At 41.7% G+C, this 23,209-nt stretch overlaps 1 protein-coding gene across 6 annotated transcripts in view; it reads left to right on the top strand.

Moving 5' to 3' along the window:
* Positions 1-75: 75 nt before the first annotated feature.
* LOC140895642 (neurabin-1-like) overlaps positions 76-23,209 on the top strand; it is a 90,186-nt gene continuing 67,052 nt past the window's right edge. For 5 of the 6 annotated variants that reach the window (XR_012154292.1, XM_073305845.1, XM_073305843.1 and 2 more), the window contains exons 1-9: positions 76-181; positions 1,037-2,915; positions 11,525-11,657; positions 12,339-12,459; positions 14,024-14,128; positions 14,362-14,482; positions 15,058-15,204; positions 17,246-17,299; positions 19,542-19,771. Coding sequence is in view for 5 of the 6 variants with exons in the window: in XM_073305845.1 (XP_073161946.1) it covers positions 1,290-2,915; positions 11,525-11,657; positions 12,339-12,459; positions 14,024-14,128; positions 14,362-14,482; positions 15,058-15,204; positions 17,246-17,299; positions 19,542-19,771 (2,537 nt within the window). In the remaining variant the exon portion in view is untranslated. Of the gene's footprint in view, positions 182-572; positions 643-1,036; positions 2,916-11,524; positions 11,658-12,338; positions 12,460-14,023; positions 14,129-14,361; positions 14,483-15,057; positions 15,205-17,245; positions 17,300-19,541; positions 19,772-23,209 lie in introns of those variants that run through there. The other variant, XM_073305844.1, reaches the window with a different exon arrangement.

Here is a 23,209-nt window from a genome sequence, read left to right as displayed (position 1 = left end):
ATCCCCACCGAGCCCTTATCCCAGCGTGGTATATCCCAGCGGAGGAGGAGCTTGTCTCGCCACCCCCCCAGTGTGGAGCGGAATAGGCTCGTGCTCGTCGCGCCAGCCTTTGTGTGAGAGCGCGCGGGCGCCACACACCGGGGCGCCGGGCAGGCCGAGTCGGACGGGCGTGATGCGGCCGGTGAGTGGGGCGGGCGGTACTTTGGGGGTGGGGAAAGGAGTTCGGGCTGCGGCTGCCTGGGGGTGGGTAACGACGGCGCTGGGCGGCCGGGAGAGCTGAGGGGAGGGAGCCGGGTAGCCCCCCCCCCCCGCCGCCGCCAGCGGGGCTGGAAAGTTCGGGGTGAGGCGCTGGGAAGCAGGGGTCGGCTCTGTGGTGAGCCCGGCTCCCGCCCCACGAGTCCCGGCGGCTCCTCGGGCTCCCAGCCCGGTAGGAGGCGGCTCCTCCTCGGGGGACTCGCTCTCCTGGGACGCTCCAACTCGGGGCCGAAACTTGTGGTTTTTCCCTTCCGGGCAGCCGGGGCCGGCTGCGCCGCAGGGCGCCGCGGGAGCGAGTCCGGGAGCGCTGCGCCCCTGGGACACCCCGCCGCGGGGCCGGCGCACGGGAGGGGCCAGGCTGGCCGCAGCTGCTCAGAGTGGAGCGGGGTGGGTTAGCCAGCGTGTCCCCCGGCAGTCGGGGTGGGGGGGGACAAGCGCCGGGGCGGGTTGGCTTTGGCCGCCCCGTAGGACATGGTGTGGCCCGTGGGAGGCGAGTCCGTGCCGTGCCGTGCCGTGCCGGCTATGGAGGGCGGGGGCGTGGGCCGTGGCACCCCCGGAGGGCATGGAGTGAGAGTGACACTGAGTGTAAGTCTGGCCCTGCACTTCAGGTTGTTCATGGGCAGGGCAAGCATTTAGAGAACTTGATCTACTCTTTCCTTGCCGGGAAAGGGGACACAGTGGGCTTATTTCTTGCCCTTCCTCAGCGTGGGAAATTCCATTTGAAGCCCTGGGGAACTGGTGAGGTCCCAAGTAAATTAAATTATTCTTTCTCTCTCTGCAGATGGCTTTCTGGATACCATGATCAGCAGTGGATTTAATATTTTATATATCCAGATATGTCTTGATCTCTCTCCCGTAACTCTTTTCAATGTGAGCATGGAAGAATAACCCAGTTAGAGGCTGCTTTTCAAGTCTCATCCTCTCCAAGTCACAACAGGAACATATCTAGGCAGCGTGGGGGTGGCAGAGGCTGTTGGTGCCCTGGATTTTTCCTCCACATTCTTTGCCCAGAGTGAGGGTCTCTGTTTCTGACCATGATGAAAACTGAAGGCAAAGGGGAAAGGACTCTGAGAAGCGCTTCTCCACACAGAAATACTTATAAATCTGATTTCCATGCCATCAAGTGCTCCTTCGATGGGGTAAACATCCCTGAAAATGCTTCCAACAAAGTGGGCCCCCAACAGAAGCTGAACACAACCTCCAGTGGAGGGGGAAATGACCCACTTAGCCGCGGCAGAGCTGCCACCTACGGCAACAGAGTACACAAGATCAAAAACATGTTCCTGCAGATGGGGGGCTCCTCTGCCACACCACTGTGTGAAAGTAGCTCCCCCACTGAGGCCAAGATCATCAGCAGGGCAGTACCAACCGATCTTGTTACTTCTCCCAGCAGCCCATCTTTCCACAGTGTCCAAAAAAATAACCTCCTTAATACCAGCCCCTGCTGCAGCCCTCTGGACCCACTGCCTGTGTCTTCCACGGGTGACAAAATCATCCGCAGCAAAGATGAGGGAGATCTCGACAAAGCTGCCCTGGCAGAAAAGTTTTCTGAGACCAGGAAACTTTTTGAGAGGAACATAAAGCAGCGGAGCTCGGTGGACAGATATTCTCCCAGCAAATGTGAAAGAAGTGAAGATAAGACGAGATGTGGTTCAGCCTCTCCTGACTGCAGCAGTGTGGTGGATCATTTTAATTTCAATTTCAATATAGATGTGATCCCTCATCTAGCCCTGGAAAGAGCTGAAAGTCAAGGCAATGATGAGCACAGGCAGCAGCATCTCAGTTGTGGCCCAAGATCCTCCTCCTTGAATGCAGGACCAATTTCTAGGAGGCTGGAAAGTTTTCTTGGTGACAGTGACACTGAAGAATCCAAAGAAATTTACAAAAGTGAGAGTGCCCCAAGTCAAGGGTATGTGCTCCCCTATAGCTGTGAGTCACCTGCTGCGATTCAAGGATGCCCATGCCCCAAAGAGCCCGTTTGTCTCAGTAGTAGCAGCAGGGATGAGCTGAGCAAGTCACCTGAAGAAGTGCATACAAGGGAGCAAGTGGCTCCTGGGAGGGGCCATCCTGATGTGAACAACACATCTGATAAGGAGGCAAAGAGGTTAGCGGACAGTGCCCCCCAACAGGTCTCCCAGGTAGAGATGGTTCAGGCTGAACTGGTTGCGGTGCAAAAAGAAACCTCAGGGAATAAAGAAGATACCTTGAGGAAAGATAGTGTCTTTCATGGGAAACAACCACTCAGGCACCAAACTGGGGAAGAGAACAATCATTCATTTGGAGGACTGGAAGAGGTTACGGTATGCAGTGAGCCCAGTCAGAAAGAAATAAGAGAGGGGGTGTCTCTGAAGGAAGTTCTTATCACACAGGTTCTGGACAATCTAGAACAGGAGGGAGACATTGAAGAGGAGGAGCATATGGTGGAAAATCAGAGAGAGAAGTTCATTGCATTTTCTGTCAGTGCTTTTGGAATAGAGAATGCAGGTTTTGATGATGACAGGGATACAGAGTCTGAAAACCAGGGCCCTGAAGGTAAAGAAACATTGGAGGGGGAAGAGGACTATACCTATGACAATGATTATGAGGAGTTTCCTGGGCTATCTGAAGAGGAAGATCCTGAGCCAGACAGAAGAGTCAAGTTTTCAACAGCCCCTATCAAGGTAAAGTATGTCATAATGATGTTTTGCTTTGTTTCTAAACATGTTCTTAGCCATACAGGAAGTGCATTTTGATTATGTGCCTTTCAGAACTTTAAAAATGGTGTTTGTATTTCTCATTGTATTAGATTAAATTGCAAAATAAAGCAATATTGAATAGAGTTGTAAACAAGAATTACCACTTCTAACAGGTTTCAGAGTAGCAGCCGTGTTAGTCTGTATTCGCAGAAAGAAAAGGAGTACTTGTGGCACCTTGGAAACGAACAAATTTATTTGAGCATAAGCTTTCGTGAGCTATGCTGTAGCTCACGAAAGCTTATGCTCACCTCTAACAGTTCATTACAAAATTCTTGAGGATTTCAACCCCCTCTCCACCTGAGTTATTACAGCTGTACTTTAAATGCAAGAGGTGTGGGTGATTATTCAGCATACTTTTCTCTATTAGATGATATTATTCAGGGGATAAGGATTTCATCTATGTTATAGTCACGATTTTTACCTTGTTAGGGCTTGCTTTCCCTCCTTTTGAACTGTGGGACCTAAAAAGGGTCTAGTCTATGGGGTCCTCCATGATAGGAATTACAGCATAGTTTCCCAACGTGGCTAAGACATGGGTGTATGCTATCAACCTGTTGGATAAAACTGTTCTAATCATGTTGCCAAACCTATTCTGCTGCAGTAGATTGCAGGACAGTAGCATGGTTCAGGTACAGAGTTAGTACTTGGCTTGATCCTAGTTAAACTCTGGGACCGATCTGTGTTGTCTGTGAAGGAAAAATGATTTTTGTTTTTTACACTTGTCATTTGTGTTAAGTTGTATTTGGATGGAAATTAGAATTCAATTAAAATGCACAAAAAGAGCATTTTAAAATTATGCATTAGTTAAACAAAACTACCTTAAATGTGTTGGATATATAAAAAAATACGTTTATCAAAACCTGTTTTGCATTTAAACATTAATTATTAAACAGAGGGAGTGTTATCTGAAGTTAGTGCATTGAACTGATTGTTTCTCATACACTCTGTGACTAAGGCCAGAAGGGACCACGAGATCATCTAGTCCGACGACCTGTGTATCACCCAGCACCCACACCCTAAGCTCAACAGCCAAAATTAGATCAAGGTTTTACAACTCACAGGAGACTAGTCTATTATGTGCCACAGGCAGAGAATAGGAGGGGCTGAGGTGCACCAGTGCCTGAGACCATCGCAGTGGCAGGGGAGTGATGCAGTGTGATCACCCAGAAAATCCTGGCAAGTGATGCACACCCATATGCTGCAGAGGAGGGCAAAAGATCAAAATGTCACTGCCAATCTAGCCTGGAGAAAAATTTCTTCCCGACCCCACATATGGTGATCAGTTAGACCTTGAGCATGTGAGCAAGAACCAGCCAGCCAAGTACCTGAGAGAGAGAACATTTGGTGCCACCTGTGAGCCCTGGCCGTCTCCCTCCAATATCTTATTTTTAGCTGTGGCCATCCCTATGTCATGTCTGCTGCTCTTCCCCTCTTTTAGCTATCTGGTGGTTGCAAGGAGAATAGCTTTACTGTTCCCCTCCTCCCCCCGTCCAAAGCCTCAGTCTTATTCCATAGCCTCTGGCTTGTAGATATCTGATAAATTTGAAGCATTCCAAAATGCATACTCTGGATGTTTTGAAGGGAGACACATTCTCTCTCTGTTCTACAATCTCATCCCATTGCTTTGTGGTTGTGGGGAGAGGAGTGATGGGGAGGGTGTAGTCTTTGCTGCTTTACTGCTTCCCAGCCTCTTTTTTTGGGGAGGGGAAATAGCTTGAGTGCCTGGCTGTACTGTTGTTCAGAGTTTCTCAAACAACAGTAGCATGAAACTGATCTTACTCTTATCACTTTTCACTGTGCTGTTCAGTTCCCTGCGCTCAACGCTGAAACTAACAAAATTCTGAGCAGCAGAAGAGGCACTGTAGCTGTGTGAGGACTTAGGAAGCCAACATTGCATTAGTTTACGCTGAATTTAAGCTTGGAGGATTATCTTCTCAGCCAGGAGGGTTAGAGGTGTTTTTAAATAAAAGCATAGATTCTGCAGATGCTGTCAGGTAGTAGGAATCTTTCCCCTAGGTGAGTGGATTTTTCAAGCCCTGCTGCTTTTTGATGTCTGTGGAGATACACGGTATTGAGTGAGTGACTTGACTTTCCTCTGACATCGCAGAAGGTGGGTAGTATTGAGCGATTGCTCATCTGCTTTTCGGATGATGTTGAATACCACCTGTTTGTTCTATTATCTCTCCTGTTCAGAGTATTTGTGAAGTTATTAAGGAAGATCATGAGATGGTTTGAGTTGCAATGCCAGTATAATGATGTCACTTAGTTCTACATCGCCTTATTGCACCTGCATGGAATAACATGTTTGGTTTTTTTCCTATTTTTGATCAAGTTGGGATATGAATAAGAGCTACTCAACCTGGACAGTAGAGAGGTGGAAACAGATTCTGGTGATGGAAGTGGTAGTAGTAAAGGGCAGCCCTTATAGGACTCTTTGGAAGCAGTGTCTGTATGTCTTTTCAGGGGTTCACGGTTCTGAGTCCTGCTGCAATCCTGGAGAGACTGAGGATTCCAAAAGATAACAGCAGTAGCTAAGAGTATTCTTTCATCTTTGTTTGACAAGGAGGATGTGGTATTTTCTGAGGGATAACTTGAGTGAGTTTGAGTTTCTTGTGTGGCCTTTGGTTTTTTTCCTCTTGGTGTTCTGAGTTAGTCAGTTTATATAATTTTATTTTTACAACTAAACTACAGTTCTTATGTGATGAGTGCATTTTTAAACTTAAAAGATGTATAAAATCTAATTGGTGCAGAATTCATAGGTGGTATACTCATTTTTTTTGGTATCATTGATTTAGAAAATTATTAATAATCAAAGTTCTTAATGTTTATATCTAGAAACAGACTAAAAGTGAGCAAAATTCAGGATTGAGTATTCAAAGTTATGAATACTAACCTAAGTTAACTTAGTCTTTTCTTAAAAATATTTAGGTTAACTGTCTTGAACTATATGAATAGCTGTGAATTAATACAGAATATATTTTATCACCTAACCTGTGTTACATTGAAGACATCTAAATTATTTTGCAGCATGGGATTCATTTTTCTGAATGTGATAAACTGCAATTAAAATGTATGTTTGTTTACATAAGGCTTTCTTTTATTTTAGAAGTTTCCATACCTACTTTTTAAAATCCTGTTTTGGTCCTAACCATATCGGAGGACCTTCTCTTCCAGTGGGATCTTAACTTAACAGGATGGAAAAAAATACTTTAGTCTGACACTTGCTGTGTCAACACTTCAGCATTTGTTGTTTGAAGCCTGAGAGGTTTCATTTTTTGGCAGTGGAATGTCCATTCTTCTCACAAATGCTTTGACTTCTGTCCTCTTTGTACCTCCTCATATGATCCTTTTGGACAACCTTAGACTTGATCCGACTTCTGTCCTCTTTGTACCTCCTCATATGATCCTTTTGGACAACCTTAGACTTGATCCTGGATTTTGGTAAAGCCACTAAAGCAGTGTGCCAGGGAGGAGGGCTGGAGTTGCTGGTTGAAGGGGCTGACCTGAGGAAGCTTACCTGCAGTGAGTCTCTCTGCTTTGCTTCCTACTAGCACAAACCGTATTTCCCAGTCATCCTCCTTGGTATGAGCAGTCTCTTCCTGCTGCTTTCTCTTCCTCAGCCCTGGAAGCAGCAGTGGATGATAGTATGTGCTTTCATCAGATGCTTGGGACTTTTGGCACAAAGCTGAACCCAGAGTCAATGCTACAGTGGCTGCTGACAGTAGGTGGGATGAGAGCTTGCTGCCTTGTCCGGGAAAAGGTGTACATCCATTGAAACAGCCATAGAGGAGCATAACATAGTGGGGCAAAAGCCAATTTTAAGTAGAAGTGTCAAGAATTGGGTTGGCGTGGGATCTGGGTTTTGTACTTAGGAGGTGGCACTGATCTGATCAGTCCTAAAAGTGCCTTTTCCTCAATGTTTCAGTGTGGTAACTTAGAGTGTGTCCACACATACAGCACTGCAGCGGCACAGCTGCATTGATTCAGCTGCGGTGCATCTGGTGAAGGCGCTCTATGCTGATGGGAGAGAGCTCTCCTGTGGGCATAAGAAAACCAACTCTTCAAGCGGCAGAAGCTATGTCAGCGGGAGACGCTGTCCCACTGACATAGCACTGTCTAGAATGACATAAGTTGGGCTAACTTATGTTTCTTATAAAAACAACAAGGAGTCCGGTGGCACCTTAAAGACTAACAGACTTATTTGGGCATAAGCTTTTGTGGATTAAAAAAAACTTCTTCAGATGCATCATGATGCATCATTGTGTTGCTTATGTGGTTTATTCACACCTGTGAGCGACACAAATTCTGCCAACATAAACTGTAGTGTAGACATAACCTAAGGATTAATGTGCTTATTCAAAGGTTTAACTACATTAAAAAGGTAACTTAAGTGTAAATTATGAAAGTAGCCATGTGGGAAAGGAAACTTATTTTTTTTAGTGTGGGGAGGAAATTAAGTATTTACCTGGATTATGCTGCTGCTTTAATGAGGTGGGACTAAAAAAAGAAGTAGCTGTATGTCATAAGGAACAAACTTTGATGGTATACTTGTAAAACTAGGTATTATGGTGGATTAATTAATATTTCAAGACCCCTTGGACAAGTGTAAAAATTTTCTTCAGAGTAGGGAAGACAAGACAATAAGAAGCTAAAGGTGATGTTGAGACTCCATGTAATCTGTAACTAATTTCATTTAGCTGAAAATCCTTGTAAGAATTTTTGTTTCTTTACAATATTGCTGAGCAGTAAGGTTTTTATGATTGTTGTCACAGGGGCTAACACTGTAGACAGCTTGGCTTCATTCATGCTGGGGAAAATAGGAGGCTGTGGCAGTATCTGCCTAGGTCAGCCTGTGGCCTCAGTCACATTAAGAATGATGGCAGATGGTGGCCATTTTGGGAAGGTCATCTTAACTAAGGGTAGCCCGTGGCTTCCACCGTGGTTTTTGTCTGTTTCCCTTTATGATTTTTTTCAATCCACTTGAGTTTGTTGTAGATTGTGGAATCTCTTGTGCAACACTTATGGTTCTGTTGGGTGGATTTGAAATAACTTAACTTCAAGGGTAAACATTCCAACCACTGACAATTATAGAGAAATATGGCAATTTTCCATCTTTGTTTCCTTAAAAAATGCATATATGGAAGCTTTGGGTTCACTAACCATCTTGACATTCATAAACAATTATTGTTAGGGGGCTCTGCTACTGTATTTCAATTGATGATATTTGGGTTTAGAAGGCATCCAAAATATAGGATTGCAGTTCTCAAGCTTAAGAACTAGAAGGATTTCTTCTGCATCTGTGTATATGTCCTATGACCAAATTGTCATCTTAAAGCAGGGTTATATGATGAAAAGCCATTCTGTTCTTAAAACAAAGCAAAACAAAAAAAAGCATGTTGAGTCCATTCTAACTGCAGCCCTACAAAACACAACCAGGGTTCTGATCATAACTGCATTTTAATAATGTCTTGAACATTATGAAATTGTAAATATTCTGAATTTGGCTGTATAAAGCCATTAATGCTTTTCAGTTGCATAGAAGTGGAGACTGAAGGTTGGAGTTTCCCCTGAGGTTTGTGTACACTAGATAAAAACAGACATGTTTATACTTCATGTACATGCTTCTTGTTAATGTTTGTGCTCTTGAAAAACTGATCAGTAAGTTGCTTAGCTATTATGGCTGCTGTTCTAGAGAATTAGTGTCTAATCTGTGGCACATAAGCCACTTTTGACTCTTCAGGGCAACTGTTAGTCCTCGGGGAATTCTACGCCACTGCGCAATGCAGAATTTGCACAGAAATTAATATTATGTGCAGCATTTCCTTCCCTTTCCTCTCCCACCTCCCCAAATGGGCCTCAGAGCCACTGGTTGTCACCAGGGGGCACTGGACCCACAGAGCTTAGCTCTCAAGTAGAAGAGACTGTGGGTGGCAGGGGGGAAGGGAGCTGGAGGGTTCCCAGCAGTTGTAGTTCCCAGCACACCCTGAAGGAAGGAGCAAGTTTACAGGAAAGTCCGGGACCTAGCATCAGGCTGTTTCCCCTTTGTCGATCACTGGCTCTCGTGAAGGTGGCGGGGGAGGGTGCGAGTGTCTGGCCTGGGGAGACCCCACAGCTGGACGGGAGGGGGAAGCGTGTGAGTGTCTGGGCTGGGGGGCGCCCCACGGCTGGGCCCTGGGGAGTAGGGGACATGTGCGAGTGTCTGGGCTGGGGGGTTCCCTGCAGCTGGGCTCTGGGGAAGGGGGTGCGTGCGAGTGTCTGGACTGGAGGGGTGTCATGTGGCTGGGCTCTGGGGAGAAGGGTTGTGGGTGTCTGGGCTATGGGAGATAAGGGGCACATACGAGTGGCTGGGTTGGGGGGGCATGCCCCACGGCTGGGCTCTGGTGGGTAGGGGGCAGAAAAACAGGAACTGGGTTGTCGTAGTGGTTTCCTTAACTCTACTCCTGGAGGAATGTTTTTGTTTCTGTTAGACATAGTTGCTGATAGGTATTTTGAAATAAATTCCCAAAATGATTGAAATGGGCATGATTATAAAGTGTTATTTTGACAAATAAAATGTGCAGATTTTTTAAATTTTTGGCGCAGAATTCCTCCAAGAGTAAGCTGTGGTAAGAAGAAAATCTTATATTTGATTATTAATTGAAAGTTACCTGAGCCACGACCGAATTAAAAAATGGAACCATTTAAACTAGCCATATAATTATGGTACACTGCCTTCCCTGTAATCCCCAAAGTAGCACTGATGGAGCTGGGAGTTCCCTGAGCCTTCCTGCTGCCCATCAGCTCCTGTGCTAGACATCTTCTGAATTGCAGGAAGGGAGGAGCAAGTATCTCTGGTTGCTCCTTTGTTACTTCCCTTCTGGGATGTGGGAGTCCAAGGAAGAACAGGATACTTACTTGGACTGACTGATTCTTCCTGAGCCTCAGGGAGCACTCCACAACAGCTGATAAGAGGGTAGAAAGAGAAGATGAGAATCAGCAACTAGTTCTAGTTCACTACTTCCTCACTCCTCAGGCCAAGCCTGCTACGATTTATTTTTCCTTTTTCTATCCCGCTCTTTTTTACTGCTTCTGGCCAGTCATTTTAGTACCTTTTTCCCTACCTGGATGATCTAGCTAGACGGATCCCAGAATCCACACTGGTGGAAACAAACACATAGGAAAAAAAAGTTTAAGTCACTATTTTTTTGTCTTTGGACCAATATTGATGTAATCTACTTTTGGACTATCGGCATAGAAGTGGCTAGAACTTGGCAATGCAGTATAGGCTTGTCAGGATTAGATTTAAGTCAGTAGATGTTCGTAAACGTTGATTTCAGCTGACGCACTGAAATCAATGAAAAAATCCATCCGTAACCATGAGAACAGCTTCCCCAACACACCTTGCGCCTGCACCGATTGGGTGTCCCTAGTCCTGTGCAGGGAGCTCTCTGCAACCTCTGTCACTGGAGTGAGAGAGCGAGGCCGTAACACCCAATCCTTGCAGGCACAAAGTGTGGAGAAGACTGCGCTCTTGGCAAGCAGAGGAGAGACCCCCAGACCAGGATTTGGAGGAGGAGCCCTCAGCTACAGGGGATGCCACTCTGCTGCTGAATGGCTCCATCCCCAGGCAGGAGCCATTCAGCAGCAGGGTGGCCTCTGCTGCAGCTGGAGGCTTGTTGTCCTCTTGGTGGTCCTGGCTGGAGTTCTCTGCTCTGCCTCACCAAGACTGTAGCCTCCCCCACACCTTGTGCCTGCAAGGATTGTGTGTTACCAGCCCCATAGCCATGCAGGGGGCCTTCTGCAGCTCCGCTGTCGTAGCCTTACTCACTCACCAGCCAGGAGTGTGGTAGCCCTCCCCGGGCAGGAACTGTTTCAGCAGCGGGGTGGCCTCCCTTGCTGCCAGGGACTTATCCTCCTCATAACCTTATACCTTGATTTTTTTTTTCCAGCATAAAACTATATATTTAAGCATGAACATTTTCATTTATTGTAAATAAAAACCACTGTCAATATAGTATTTATTTCTTCTCCTTTCTGGTCTGCCATCTTAGTCCTGGTTATTCATTAGTGTTTATTATTACTCCTTTATTTTTAACAAACATTCAGCTCCAGTGATTACTAAATATAGTAATGTATGTAACATGGTATTTCCTTTTTCTGGGAGACTGTTTGGATCTCTTGCAACTGCATCTGTTCGTAGCACAAAGTGATTGGCAGATTATGCTCTATTTTTTTTTATAGTCATCTTATAAAGGCTCTGTAACAGTGTTCCCTAGTTATCCAAGAAGAGAGAAGTATGCCTCAGTGAATTCTGGTGCATATTTGTTTCATGTCCAAGTAAAAAGGTGCTGAAGTATTTGGCTTGACGCTTCTAAATATTATCCCCTCTGAAACCTATCCTATATATGTGATTTGAAAATGAAATCCTGCAACCTCTTTATTATTGCTCAGGTAAGTTGAGTGTGTAGGACAGTGAAATAGTTAGGTTGGCTTTCTTTTTGATACTCATGTTTGAGTCAAAACTGCACTAAAATAAGATCTCTTATCTTTCTAAGGTTTTCAGTACTTACTCAAATGAAGATTATGATAGACGTAATGAAGAGGTTGACCCTGTGGCAGCATCAGCAGAGTATGAACTAGAGAAGAGGGTGGAAAAAATGGAAGTGTTTCCTGTGGAAATTGAAAAAGGTGCAAGTTAAATGTCAAATAATTGCTTGTGAAAATGATTTTTCTTATATAGGCTGAAGCCATTTGAAGGTGTATTTCTATTATGTTTAGGCCTTGATCCTTGAAAGACTTATGCACATGCTTTACTTTACATCAGAATAATTTCACTGAATTCAGTATTTATTGTAAATTGTTGTAGCTCAGTTACAGTCCAGTTGAGGTGTGACAATTTACACTAGCCTGAGGATCTGGCCCATAATGCATAAAGTACGTAAGTCTTCGTAAAATGGGAACCATTAGTAGCTCAAACCCCTAAAACTTCAGAATTCAGTCTGAAGTTATCAGATACTACAGTGTGGGGGCCTCCTAAGTCGGGTGCCAAGATAGAATAGTAATATTAAACTCTTTCCACAATACACAGAGACTTTCATAATGGAGATGTAAAGTTTTTGCTGTTCTGGATCATTTTAATTAAGTTTGATTTTGTATTAGTCTGTTGGGTTGTAATCTTACTGAAAACAGCCAGTCTGAATTATCTTTATGTTGCAAATATTACTAAGGGGGAGACACAGCAAGCCAGTGAGCATGTTAGATGAAGACAAGGAATAGCACATGTGCGTTTTCATTGGTGACTATAATAATTTATGAAAACTACCTTTTAAAATGTATTGTGGCTAATGTTAGAATTTTTGAGTCCCATAGGTGACAGTGGCCTAGGCATTAGTATTATTGGAATGGGTGTTGGTGCAGATCAGGGACTGGAAAAACTGGGAATTTTTGTAAAAACAATAACTGAAGGTGGAGCTGCTCAAAGAGATGGTCGGTGAGTTTTCATTCAAGTTGCTCATACTATTTTGCTAGCTAACAGATTTTGCAAAAATGATTTACAGTCAAGGACTCTTCAGTAAAGTATATATATAAAATGTAATATAGTAATTCTCTTTTTAGATGTACAGCATATGAATTATAGAAACCTGGAATGCAAAAAACTGACGGTATTATGCTCTCAATATTATGAGATTTAATCATATAACTGCAATTTTCATTTAATTTAACTTCTCAAATCTTATTATAAATTATTCTAATCCCAAAGTACATAATACAGTACAGCATATTTTAATATCTGACATCTCCGATTTCTTGATCTTCCATCGTTTTGGTAGTCAGTTCAGCATGAAAAAGCCTTAGTAGACATATCAAGTTAAATATCAAAACTCTGAACATGTTATACCTGTTAGCTAGTGTAAATCAGCACAGTGGTTTTGACTTCAGTGGCATTAGACTGATTTACATTAGCTGCTAATCTCACCCTTTATCTTCCATCTTGTACACAATTACTCTAAGAGAAAGAGAAATAAATTGTTTCAGGCATAGGCCAGTCATTGATTATCTGATTAGGAAGAACCTTCCCTTATGGTGAGATTGTTCAAACAAGGTTTCTTACACCTTCTTTTTTAGGCATCTGCTGTAGACGGCTGACAGAGCATAATAGACTAGATAGACCATTGGTTTGATCCAGTTTGCTAATTCCTGTGTCTAATGTTGCAAAAGTTAATATTTGATTAACTTAATTTAGGACTTTTTTCAAGTCATGTGACTTAAACTGTGAAGGTATCAGTAAACATACCTATGAAGTCTACTCCAAAATAAGCAAAACTAAATCTAGATTTCTCTGTTCAACAAGATAGTGGTAGGCTTTAGGGAAGGGCATTTGCAGGACATTTCTCCACCTATGCCACATACTTTACTGGCAATGCCTGTGGAAAAAGGTGGCCATTTATTTTTCTTGGCTTACCCACCCCTGCATGGTGACACCTTCCAACTAATGCATGGATCTAGAAACTTGTAGTATGGTACTTCTTGAAAAGACTATAATTTAATATGCTTGTGATACAGTTATCTCTTCCGAGGTAGGAATATTTTATTTATGAATTCATGTGACTATATGATTGTTTCAACTTTCTCTTCTGCTTTTAAATAACTATATATCTCAGATCCACAAGCAATTATCACCTTTACAAGGCACAAGTTAGGTTTGCCTACAGCGGCAATGAAAACACTTGCAGTATATGCATGTACAAAACATTCCCACAAGAATAATGTTGACAACCCAAAATTTCAGTAAGAATGTAAATTGCTGAAAATATCAAGGCAAATATAAAACAAATTAAAATAGATTAACTTCATAGGAGTCAAGGGACAAGAGATCAATTTTTTAGCTGTTAACCTGCTGGGGCTCAACAAATTGTCAAATTAAATACTGTGGAATTTAAAGGGATATTTATCACATAGAATTAATCATTTCAATTTATGTTGTGCAAATAATTTGTTAAACCAAAATCTTTTTGTCAGCTTTATTGCTAAATATTGAATGATTTGTCTTGCAGAATCCAAGTAAATGATCAGATTGTTGAGGTTGATGGTATAAGTTTAGTAGGAGTAACTCAGCTTTTTGCAGCCACTGTGCTAAAAAACACCAAAGGCAGTGTGAGGTATGTGTTTCTTTATATATATATATATGTATACATATTTTATAATTAAAAAATACTTAGGAATAAATTGTTCATTAACAGAGAGATGAAGGGAAAGAAGCAGAAAACTGTGTAAAATGTTTTTGTATAAATTTAACATAAGTGGTTACCAAAGATAAGTGACAGGCTACCATATATTAAACATACACTTGCCCTGTACTACCTTTTAATTTGTTTGTTTTTTTCTCTTATAGGTTTCTAATTGGAAGAGAGAAACCTGGGACTCAGAGTGAAGTAGCTCGTCTTATCAGTGAGACGTTAGAGCAAGAGAGATGCCTATATGAGCAGCACTATGCCCATGATGATACAGAACAGGTATAACTACCAATAAAATAGCTATATAGTATATAAAGCAATTCTGTATTTTTAACCATGACTTGCAAATATTTTACAAAAAATGGACTAAGTGTTTTTGAACCAGACAACTAAGGGATAAAGGTGACAAGGTGCAACTTGATTAAAAATGATAATAGTAATGTATAAACTTTGTAATATCACTCCATATAATAATGCCACTTAATACACTCCCAACAGGCCTCAGGTTGGTATCCCATCTTAGCAGGACACAGTCTTCTGGGAGAAAACTTCAAGGGAACCTGAAGAGAGGAAGTTAATTTTAAAAATCAACTGTCATTTGGGATAGCTGTTTCCTTCTTACCCGTTCTGTTTGGGGAATTTTTATATAAAATGTTTGCAGATTACTTTAACAGTACATTATAAGTATAAGTTGCTCAACCAACAAGGGAAAGAGGACAATTGCTAGTCAACAGAAGTGATGTAATTGTGATTTTGGGTTATTTGAAGACTGTATGTTTAAGAAAATAGATTTTTGCCATTAAAGAAAGGTCTGTCCTTTACTTCAGTAAAGTAATGTTTTTATATCTTGTTAGGATGATTATGATGATGATGATGATGAAGACGCTTTTGAGTCACATTTACATGGAAAGTCTGTGGAAGTCTTTTATCTTCCTGAAAATGAAGATCTGAATTTGCCACTGGATATGGATTCAGCACAGTTTCTTCTTAAATTTAAAGAGGTACAATAATATTGCCTAAGTTTTTTACAAATCTTATGTGGTGTACTGAAGAGCATCTGGGTCTTCTAAAGTTGGTATTAATCTCCTTTGTGTCCTGTCTCCTCATATTCTTCTTCTTCCTCTGACGAAAAAGGCCTCTTGCAAATGACCTTTTAAATTTGGGGATTTTGTCAAAATTGATGTACATAAAATTGAAAATAAATGTTTTCAGAAGCTTAAAAAAAAGCTGCCAGAATATTGGATCAAAAGACATTGACTATCAGAAATTATAGGGCTTTGTTTATTCTGCCTTCCCAGTGTACCATGGTCCCAGCTTCAGCTGATCAAAGTAAAAATAAATCTCATATAAATGTATCAACTTTTCTACTTAACTCAAACTAATACATATATTTCACATATTCCAGACATAGGAGTAACCGTCTTCTTTGGCTTGATTTTTCTGTCTACTCCATCAGTGTAGTGTGGAGTTCTTGAAAGGGTATATGAGGCAAAGCTAGGAATATTATTCCCATATACTAAACAAAAATTGAGGGTATCTGAACTATAGCCCTTTCCCATAGCCTGGTTTACATGCTGTTTTGTAAACAAGTATGTGTGAAGTTGATTTTTGCAGACTGCTTTTTGGGCAAAAATATGCCCTGCATAAGAGCTGTGCCACCCCATGGTGACAGTGGTGGATGCTTCTCCCTACGTGCCTCAAATTCTTTCTAATGAGGATTGGACTCATTAGAGTCTTTGTGAAGCTGATTTTCTTGGTGGTACTGAGGGATTTTGGATTCCAGACTGAAGACCACTTCCAATTTTATAGGTTTGGGAAGCATGGTGCGAATCTGGTAGACCATAATGGGACATGCATGCATAAATACTTTGTACACTTGGGGATATGATGGGAAATATCTCTAGGTGGAAATCCATTCTCTATTGATGATGAATCTAAATCAGGTGTTCAGACTCATAATTTCACTTGTTTCAACATACTTTTGGTATTCTGTGTCTCTTAGACATCTGTTTCTTCTAAGTATAAGGTAAGATTTAAGATCTGAGAGGTTGTCTTCAACAAATTTGCTATTTCCCTTATGTATGCATACTTAATAGCAGATTTCTCAAGACATACTGTTGTAATTGCCTTCAATGACTTAAATGAAGCCTTTATGTACATAACTTAAATGACTTGACTTAAGTGAAAAGAAAAGGAGTACTAGTGGCACCTTAGAGACTAACCAATGTATTTGAGCATAAGCTTTCGTGAGCTACAGCTCACTTCATCAGATGCATTCAGTGGAAAATTTCAGGTATTTTCCACTGAATGCATCCGATGAAGTGAGCTGTAGCTCACGAAAGCTTATGCTCAAATACATTGGTTAGTCTCTAAGGTGCCACTAGTACTCCTTTTCTTTTTACGAATACAGACTAACACGGCTGCTACTCTGAAACTTGACTTAAGTGAAGCCTTTATGTACACCTGTAATCTACTGAAGTCTCTTGATACCAAAGTCTTGCTCCTTAAACATACGGCTTAATATAAAAATACTTCATAATGATATTCTTTATGAATTTAAATAAAAAGACCCAGAACTACTGTATTTTTCACTTGACTGTGTTTACTATTTGCCTGTTACAAAGCATTACTGACTTTCAGTATTTTTGGCATGTTCACTTCATTTCAAACATGATTTTAGTTTGCTTGCTTTTCTTAGCTATTTCCCATAAATTAATTTGTGAGTTTTTTCAAATACAGGTGGTCATGATTTGATTTTTTTTTTTATAGCAAATATGCACATCATAAGACCTATAAACCTTTTCTTCTTAAACTGGGAGCTTAATTTTGTAAAAACATAAAAGTATAAGAGCCTGGTTCTCCTCTTTAACGTTAGTGAAAATCATGAGTAACTTTATTGAGCAAGTGAATAGATTTACACTAGTGTAAAACTGGCTTAAGTGAGAAGGGAATCAGGCCTTAAATATTTAGTAACAAACTTGCAATAATCTTTCAAATATCTTTCTGTATATTTCTTAACAAAACTATTACATTTCATTCTAGCTACAATTAAAGCATGCAGTAACAACAGCTGAAGTTAACCAGCTAAAAGAGAGAGTAAGTTACTTCTTTTAAAGTTTTGCAATGTTTAATGTTCACATTGTTCATGTTAGGATTAATGTTTAGAGGCGAAAAAGTTGGAAACCAAATGAAGGTAAGTAGATGTCTATTTTAAGGCTAGGGCACCATGTACTTTGGGCACACTTGACACAAATTTGTAAACCTAAATTCTGGGTTACACAAATTGAAGAAATTCTATAGTAGAATAAAATGCTTGAATAATATTGTTTAAAGTAGAATTTATTGAATTGAATAGCTCAATGGAGAGAAGCTTCCTCAGTTTCATAAAAATTAGGTGCCTTTGTGTAGAAATTAGAGAGCAGTGGATGTATTTTCCACTAGGGGCCAGTGGTCACTTCTAGGAAGGAGATTTTGGAGAGTTATAGGAAGGGGAACTGGTGTGGAGATTCCCCCTCTCCCCCCTCCCTCCCGCCCTGATGCAAATACACAAACTTCTTGGATGAGAGGGCACACCACATAACTTCTTTTGGGCTGAGGGCTAGCTCAGCATTCTTATAGTTTCTGGTTGCTCTGGGAAAGAGAAGTTTTGTCTCATCTTTTCCATGTTACAGGAGGTGGTGACAGGGAGCTGCGAGCAGCCCTTTTCTTATGTATAGAAATATCGGTCTTAGGGTGTGGAGAAAGTACAGCAGCGTGTCTCTACCTCATTCTACTCAGTGAACCAGGTTACAACCAGTTCTGGTGAATTTTGGCCATTTACTACTGTCTCCAGAAGGGCATTCATCAACCAGTTAGTGGTGAGAAGGGCATTCATCAGCATCCTGTGCACATGACAATGGTGTATGCTGCATGTCTTTCAGCCTCGCCACAGAAAACAAGACAACTGGGCCATGGCCATGTGTGGAGATACACTACTAAGCATGCACATATTTGGAACTATAGAAAATTTCTTTATTAACTTGTTAAATTTACATTCCAACATGACAGAAAGGAAATCAAGAGGAGAATTATTTTTAAACCAAAAAGACAATACTTCTCGCTTAAACGTTCGATGGAATGCTAAAATGCTGCTACTACTAAAATTAAACAGGAAACTTTAATAGAAACATAAATCTAGGTCCCAGTCCTGCTGTTGGCCTCGTGTTGTTGGGCTTTGAGAAGTGTAGGGATTCCACGCATGATGACCTATTTTCAGGATCGGGGCCTTAGTGACTTGCTAGGGAATCTGATAACGAGTAGGAAAATACTGAGGCAGGGGAAGGGGGAAAACATATTGAGCAGTAGTGTCTGTACCTTCTGTAGATCAAGGGTTCTCAACTTTTTTCTCTCTGAGGCCCTCCCCAAACATGCTATAAAAGCTCCACGTCCCAGCTTTGTCACAACTACTAGGGTCTTTTTGCATGTATGGTAGATTAAAAAACAGGGCTGGCATTAGAGGGTAGCAAGCAGGGCAATTGCCCTTGGCCTCAAGCGGTTGGGCTTTGGCTTTCTGCCATGAGCCCCAGCGAGGCTAACTCTGGCCTGGCTCTTTGGCTTATTTTGGCGGACCTTCTGAAACCTGCTTGTGGCCCCTGGACTCCTGGTTGAGAGCTGGTGCTTTAGATAAAAGCTCTTGGGTACTATATTTTGTTGACCTCCTAGGGCTAGAGGTTGATTCAATACCTTTTTCCTTGCATGTTTGCTAGCAACTTTCCAGAATGACTTGCTTTCCTTTTGGGAATTAAACAGTTCAAAAAACTTCAAAGCGGAAATGTGATGTTATCAGGTGCATGGTCTAAGATCAGAATTGAAAAGCAATTAGTAAATTACAAGTTGGCTTATTCTACTGTTTTAGGTAGACCTTCCTCAGAAAAGTTAACAGAGAATTAGATATCCAGCAAGGTTAATATAAGCTGAAAATCAGGGTTCTTTTAATTTTGGTATCTGTTTGGCAAGAAGGTACACTACTAAGGAAATAGGCTAGACCAGCTGCCTGGTGTGTTTTTTTTCCACTTTTGTACCGTGTGGGAGATTCTTGACTTTGATTTGTAAAACTCACACAGCATGGAAAGAGTTGGAAGTATTGAAATGATATCTATATAAAGAGACTTAAAGCATTTTAAGTACTACTGTATGAAAAGGTTGTATACCTATTAAAGGTCTTGCTTTGAATACTGCTGAGATTGGTTTAGTAAGTTAGTAGCTATTATCCACTTACACTTGTTTAAGCAGCTGTTTTGATTTTTAACTTTTATCTTAAGGTATCGTTCTTAAGTGTTCTGAATGTTTTCCTTTCAAGTTAAAAACTACTGAAGCTGAAAAAGTTGAATGGGAGTCAAGTAAATCCCAGCTTCAGCAAACTTTAGAAGAGAGCAAAGAAAAAATTAAGAAGGTGGAGACCTATTGGTTAGAGGCACAAAGTTTATGCAAGACCGTAAATGAACATCTTAAAGAAACTCAGGAACAGTATGATGCTCTGGAGAAGAAATACAACAAGGCCAAGAAATTACTTAAAGATTATCAACAGAAGTAAGTACACTAAAGTGAAATAATTTCATAAAAAGATTTTAAAAAACTGGTCTTTTTCTTGGTTCCATATTCCTGACATTATAGGCAGAGCTAGTAGCAACACTTCTAGTTAAGGTTGCCTAGTACTTTCCATTATAAGATCCTGTTTCCAGTTGCTTGTAATTCTTCCAAACTTTAACCATTCAGGCTGAATCTCTCCACGCCACTAGTCTGCCAAAGGCTGATTTTTGCGGGGGGTGGGTTCAGCAAAATGGTTCAGCTGTTTCTGCAAATGCTGGTAGGAAAAATTACATTGTCAAAACAATGTTAAAAATTCTAACAGCAGTTTAGTTGTGTGACATACCATGGTACAATCCAGACTGAATAGCTGTGTCACCTCTGTCCTCTAACCTGGGATACCTTTAAAATGCTTTGCTGTAGCCTCCAGCTTAAATTGCTCATAAACAGCTTTCAGCATGCAAGTCACTCCCAGCTATGTCTGTGTGTGTGCTGCAGCCACACTTTGGCTCTTATCAGCTCTTATCAGCCTTGGTTACCTCACCACCCTGCTGGGTGACCCCAACACACCCCCATTCTTAGATTCCTCTTCTCTCTCCCCCCCGTCCAGCCAGATATGCATGTCCTGTACTCCTGGACAATGCAAGTTTATATAAAGTCTGTTATTTCTTGAATAGAAATAATCGCACAACTTGCCAACCCAAATGGAGTTTCCCAGATACTTCAATTTAAACACACTGGATTAGATAAAACAGGTTTTATTAACTAAAAAAAGAGATTTTAAGTGAGTACAAGTAATGGGGCTAAAAGGTCAGAAATGCTTACAAGAAAAATAAAGATAGGCACCATTTGTGTTTTATCTTAAACTGTGTTAAATTCAAAGCAAAGTTTTCTCACTGCATGCTCTCAGCAGTCTTTAGACAAAACGTCTTAGGTCAGGACCCCTTCTCCCAGAATCCAGTGAATGCTTCCTTTGTTGCTTCAGGTGGTGTGAATGCCATGGGCAGTGAGGGAGAGAGCGGTGTCTTGGGATGTTTGCCCTTCCTTTTATAGTTTCAGTACCTCTTTTGAAAAACATTTCCAGCTGGGTATCAGGAGACACAAAAGTCTGTGTAGAAGGATGTTCCCTGCTCCTTTTTTCTGATCTGTTGGAGCTTCCTTTCCCTCCCCTTCCTGCTTGATGACTCTGTTTACTGCTTAAATGCAAATTAAGCATAGCACACATTCATTTATTTAGGATGGACCTACTTTGCCAACTTCTGTTTGGGTAGAGCTGTGTTTTGGAACATGTATTAATAACGTACAGGGAAATCTTAACTTCACATACAATGTTTCCCCACATGTTTTATTAGACATGATTGTCCAGCAAATTATCAATTTTCAGATAATACCTTACAGGCATATTTGTACAAAGATTATAACAGTAGTGTGTTGGGTGTAGACATGTGTACATTCACAAGAGAAAGTGTAGACCCTCCATGTTTTGAAAGACAGACTTGAAATTAGCATGAAGGTTTTCTTGTGTTCAGAGAGGTGCTTCTTGTTATCCTGTGAAAATCCATCCAGAATTGGTCAACTTAAGTTTCTGAAAATTGCTGTTCACATATACTCTATAGAGATTTGTTTATAAGATGGAAGCAAAATTTTCCAAACATTCTGTGTGCACTGAGTATGTTGCAGCCCAGGGCTGCAGTGTCTGAGCAAGACTTTCCTTCAATTGTTACCTCTGGTTACTGTGATGTCAGGCATTGGATCTGAAAGTAGGGAGATTGTCTGTCTCTCTTGTTCTTGCAGTGTTCTCCCTGCTGGTGTTCCAGCAGCATGGAGGAGAAAACAGCAACAGCCTGACTCAAATGCAGAAGGGAAATAAGCAGGAAGGGGGAGAAGACTCATATTGTGAGTGGGGGATGGGTCAGGTTGTATACTGGCAGTGGCATACAGAGACATGCTGGGGAGATAAGAACTGGGGAAACAGGAGCAGTGCCAGAAGGGGACATACTGGAGGGGACAGGGCTGATGGGTCTGTAACCAATAGACATACTTGCTTATAGAACCCAGGATTCCTAAGCCCCAGCATTCATATGCTGTCTAGCAAATAGTTGTGAGACTTGCAGGCAAAGTGTGTCTTATCCTTCGCTAATGGCTGGTCCATGTGGATGATAACTTACTACTGCTACCAATTACTATGTTACTTCAAAAAGAAAAGGAGTACTTGTGGCACCTTAGAGACTAACCAATTTATTTGAGCATAAGCTTTCGTGAGCTACAGCTCACTTCATCGGATGCATCCAAATGCATGCAAAGCTTATGCTCAAATAAATTTGTTAGTCTCTAAGGTGTCACAAGTACTCCTTTTCTTTTTGAGATTACAGACTAACGCAGCTGCTACTCTGAAACCTATGTTACTTCAAGTGGTAGAAGGCTATTGTGTGGCTCTAAAGTTTCAACCTGCGCTAGTATTATTGTATCGCCTAGGAGCAACAGTCATGAACCAGGACTCCATTGTGCTAGGGCAGGGGTGGCCAGCCTGTGGCTCCGGAGCTGCATGCAGCTCTTCATAAGTTAACATGCGGCTCCTTGCATGGGCACTGACTCTGGGGCTGGAGCGATAGATGCTAACTTTCCAATGTGCTGGAGAGTGCTCGGTGCTCAGCGCCCTGCTCTGCCCCAGGCCCTGTGCACCATGTAACGGCTGATCGCGGTGGGCGGGAGGTGTGGGGAGGGAGCGGGAGGCACTGATTGGTGGGGCTGCTGGCAGGCAGGAGGCGCTGCAGGTTGGAGTGGGGGGAGCCAATGGAGGGCTGCTGACATATTAATGTGGCTCTTTGGCAATGTACATTGGTAAATTCTGGCTCCTTCTCAGGCTCAGATTGGCCGCCCCTGTGCTAGGGATAAACACAAACCAAAAAGACAGTCCCTGCCTCCAGATTGCTTATAATGACCCATGTGGGGATAAATATAATTCCACAGGATGGAATTTATTTTTTCAATTCACTTGTTTAAAAACTTAGGAAATTGGATGGCAAATCCTAAATTAAAAGAATGTTAAGTTTATAAAGTGAAATACTCAAAACTTAGGAAATACCAGAGTTAAGACTGTCTGTGCAACTTTTAATTCAACCCTTTGTGCATATGCATTATGATAGTGTTTAATTGCATGATCCATATGGTTTCCCTCAATACTCCTGCCTCATTCAGAGAATTGATGGGGGCACACAGATTGAATCAGGGTTCTGTATTAAAAGAGGTTGTTTATAGGACCTCTGCCTCATTTGTTGCAAAAATTGGAAGGTGTGTAGTGAAAGAGGCAGAGGACTTCAGGAAGAGAGAGGATGGTCTCAAGGTTAAGGCAATTGAATACCACCTGAAGAGTGGATTGTCTCTGTCTCTGTAACAGTTCCCTATATGATGCTGGGCAAGTCACCTAAACTAGAATGTTCA

This window comes from Lepidochelys kempii, chromosome 11 (assembly GCF_965140265.1).
Source record: "Lepidochelys kempii isolate rLepKem1 chromosome 11, rLepKem1.hap2, whole genome shotgun sequence".
In the NCBI taxonomy this organism is placed as follows: Eukaryota; Metazoa; Chordata; order Testudines; family Cheloniidae; genus Lepidochelys; species Lepidochelys kempii.
The sequence above is the reverse complement of the archived record's forward strand: the minus strand, read 5'-3'. Positions and strand labels throughout refer to the sequence as shown.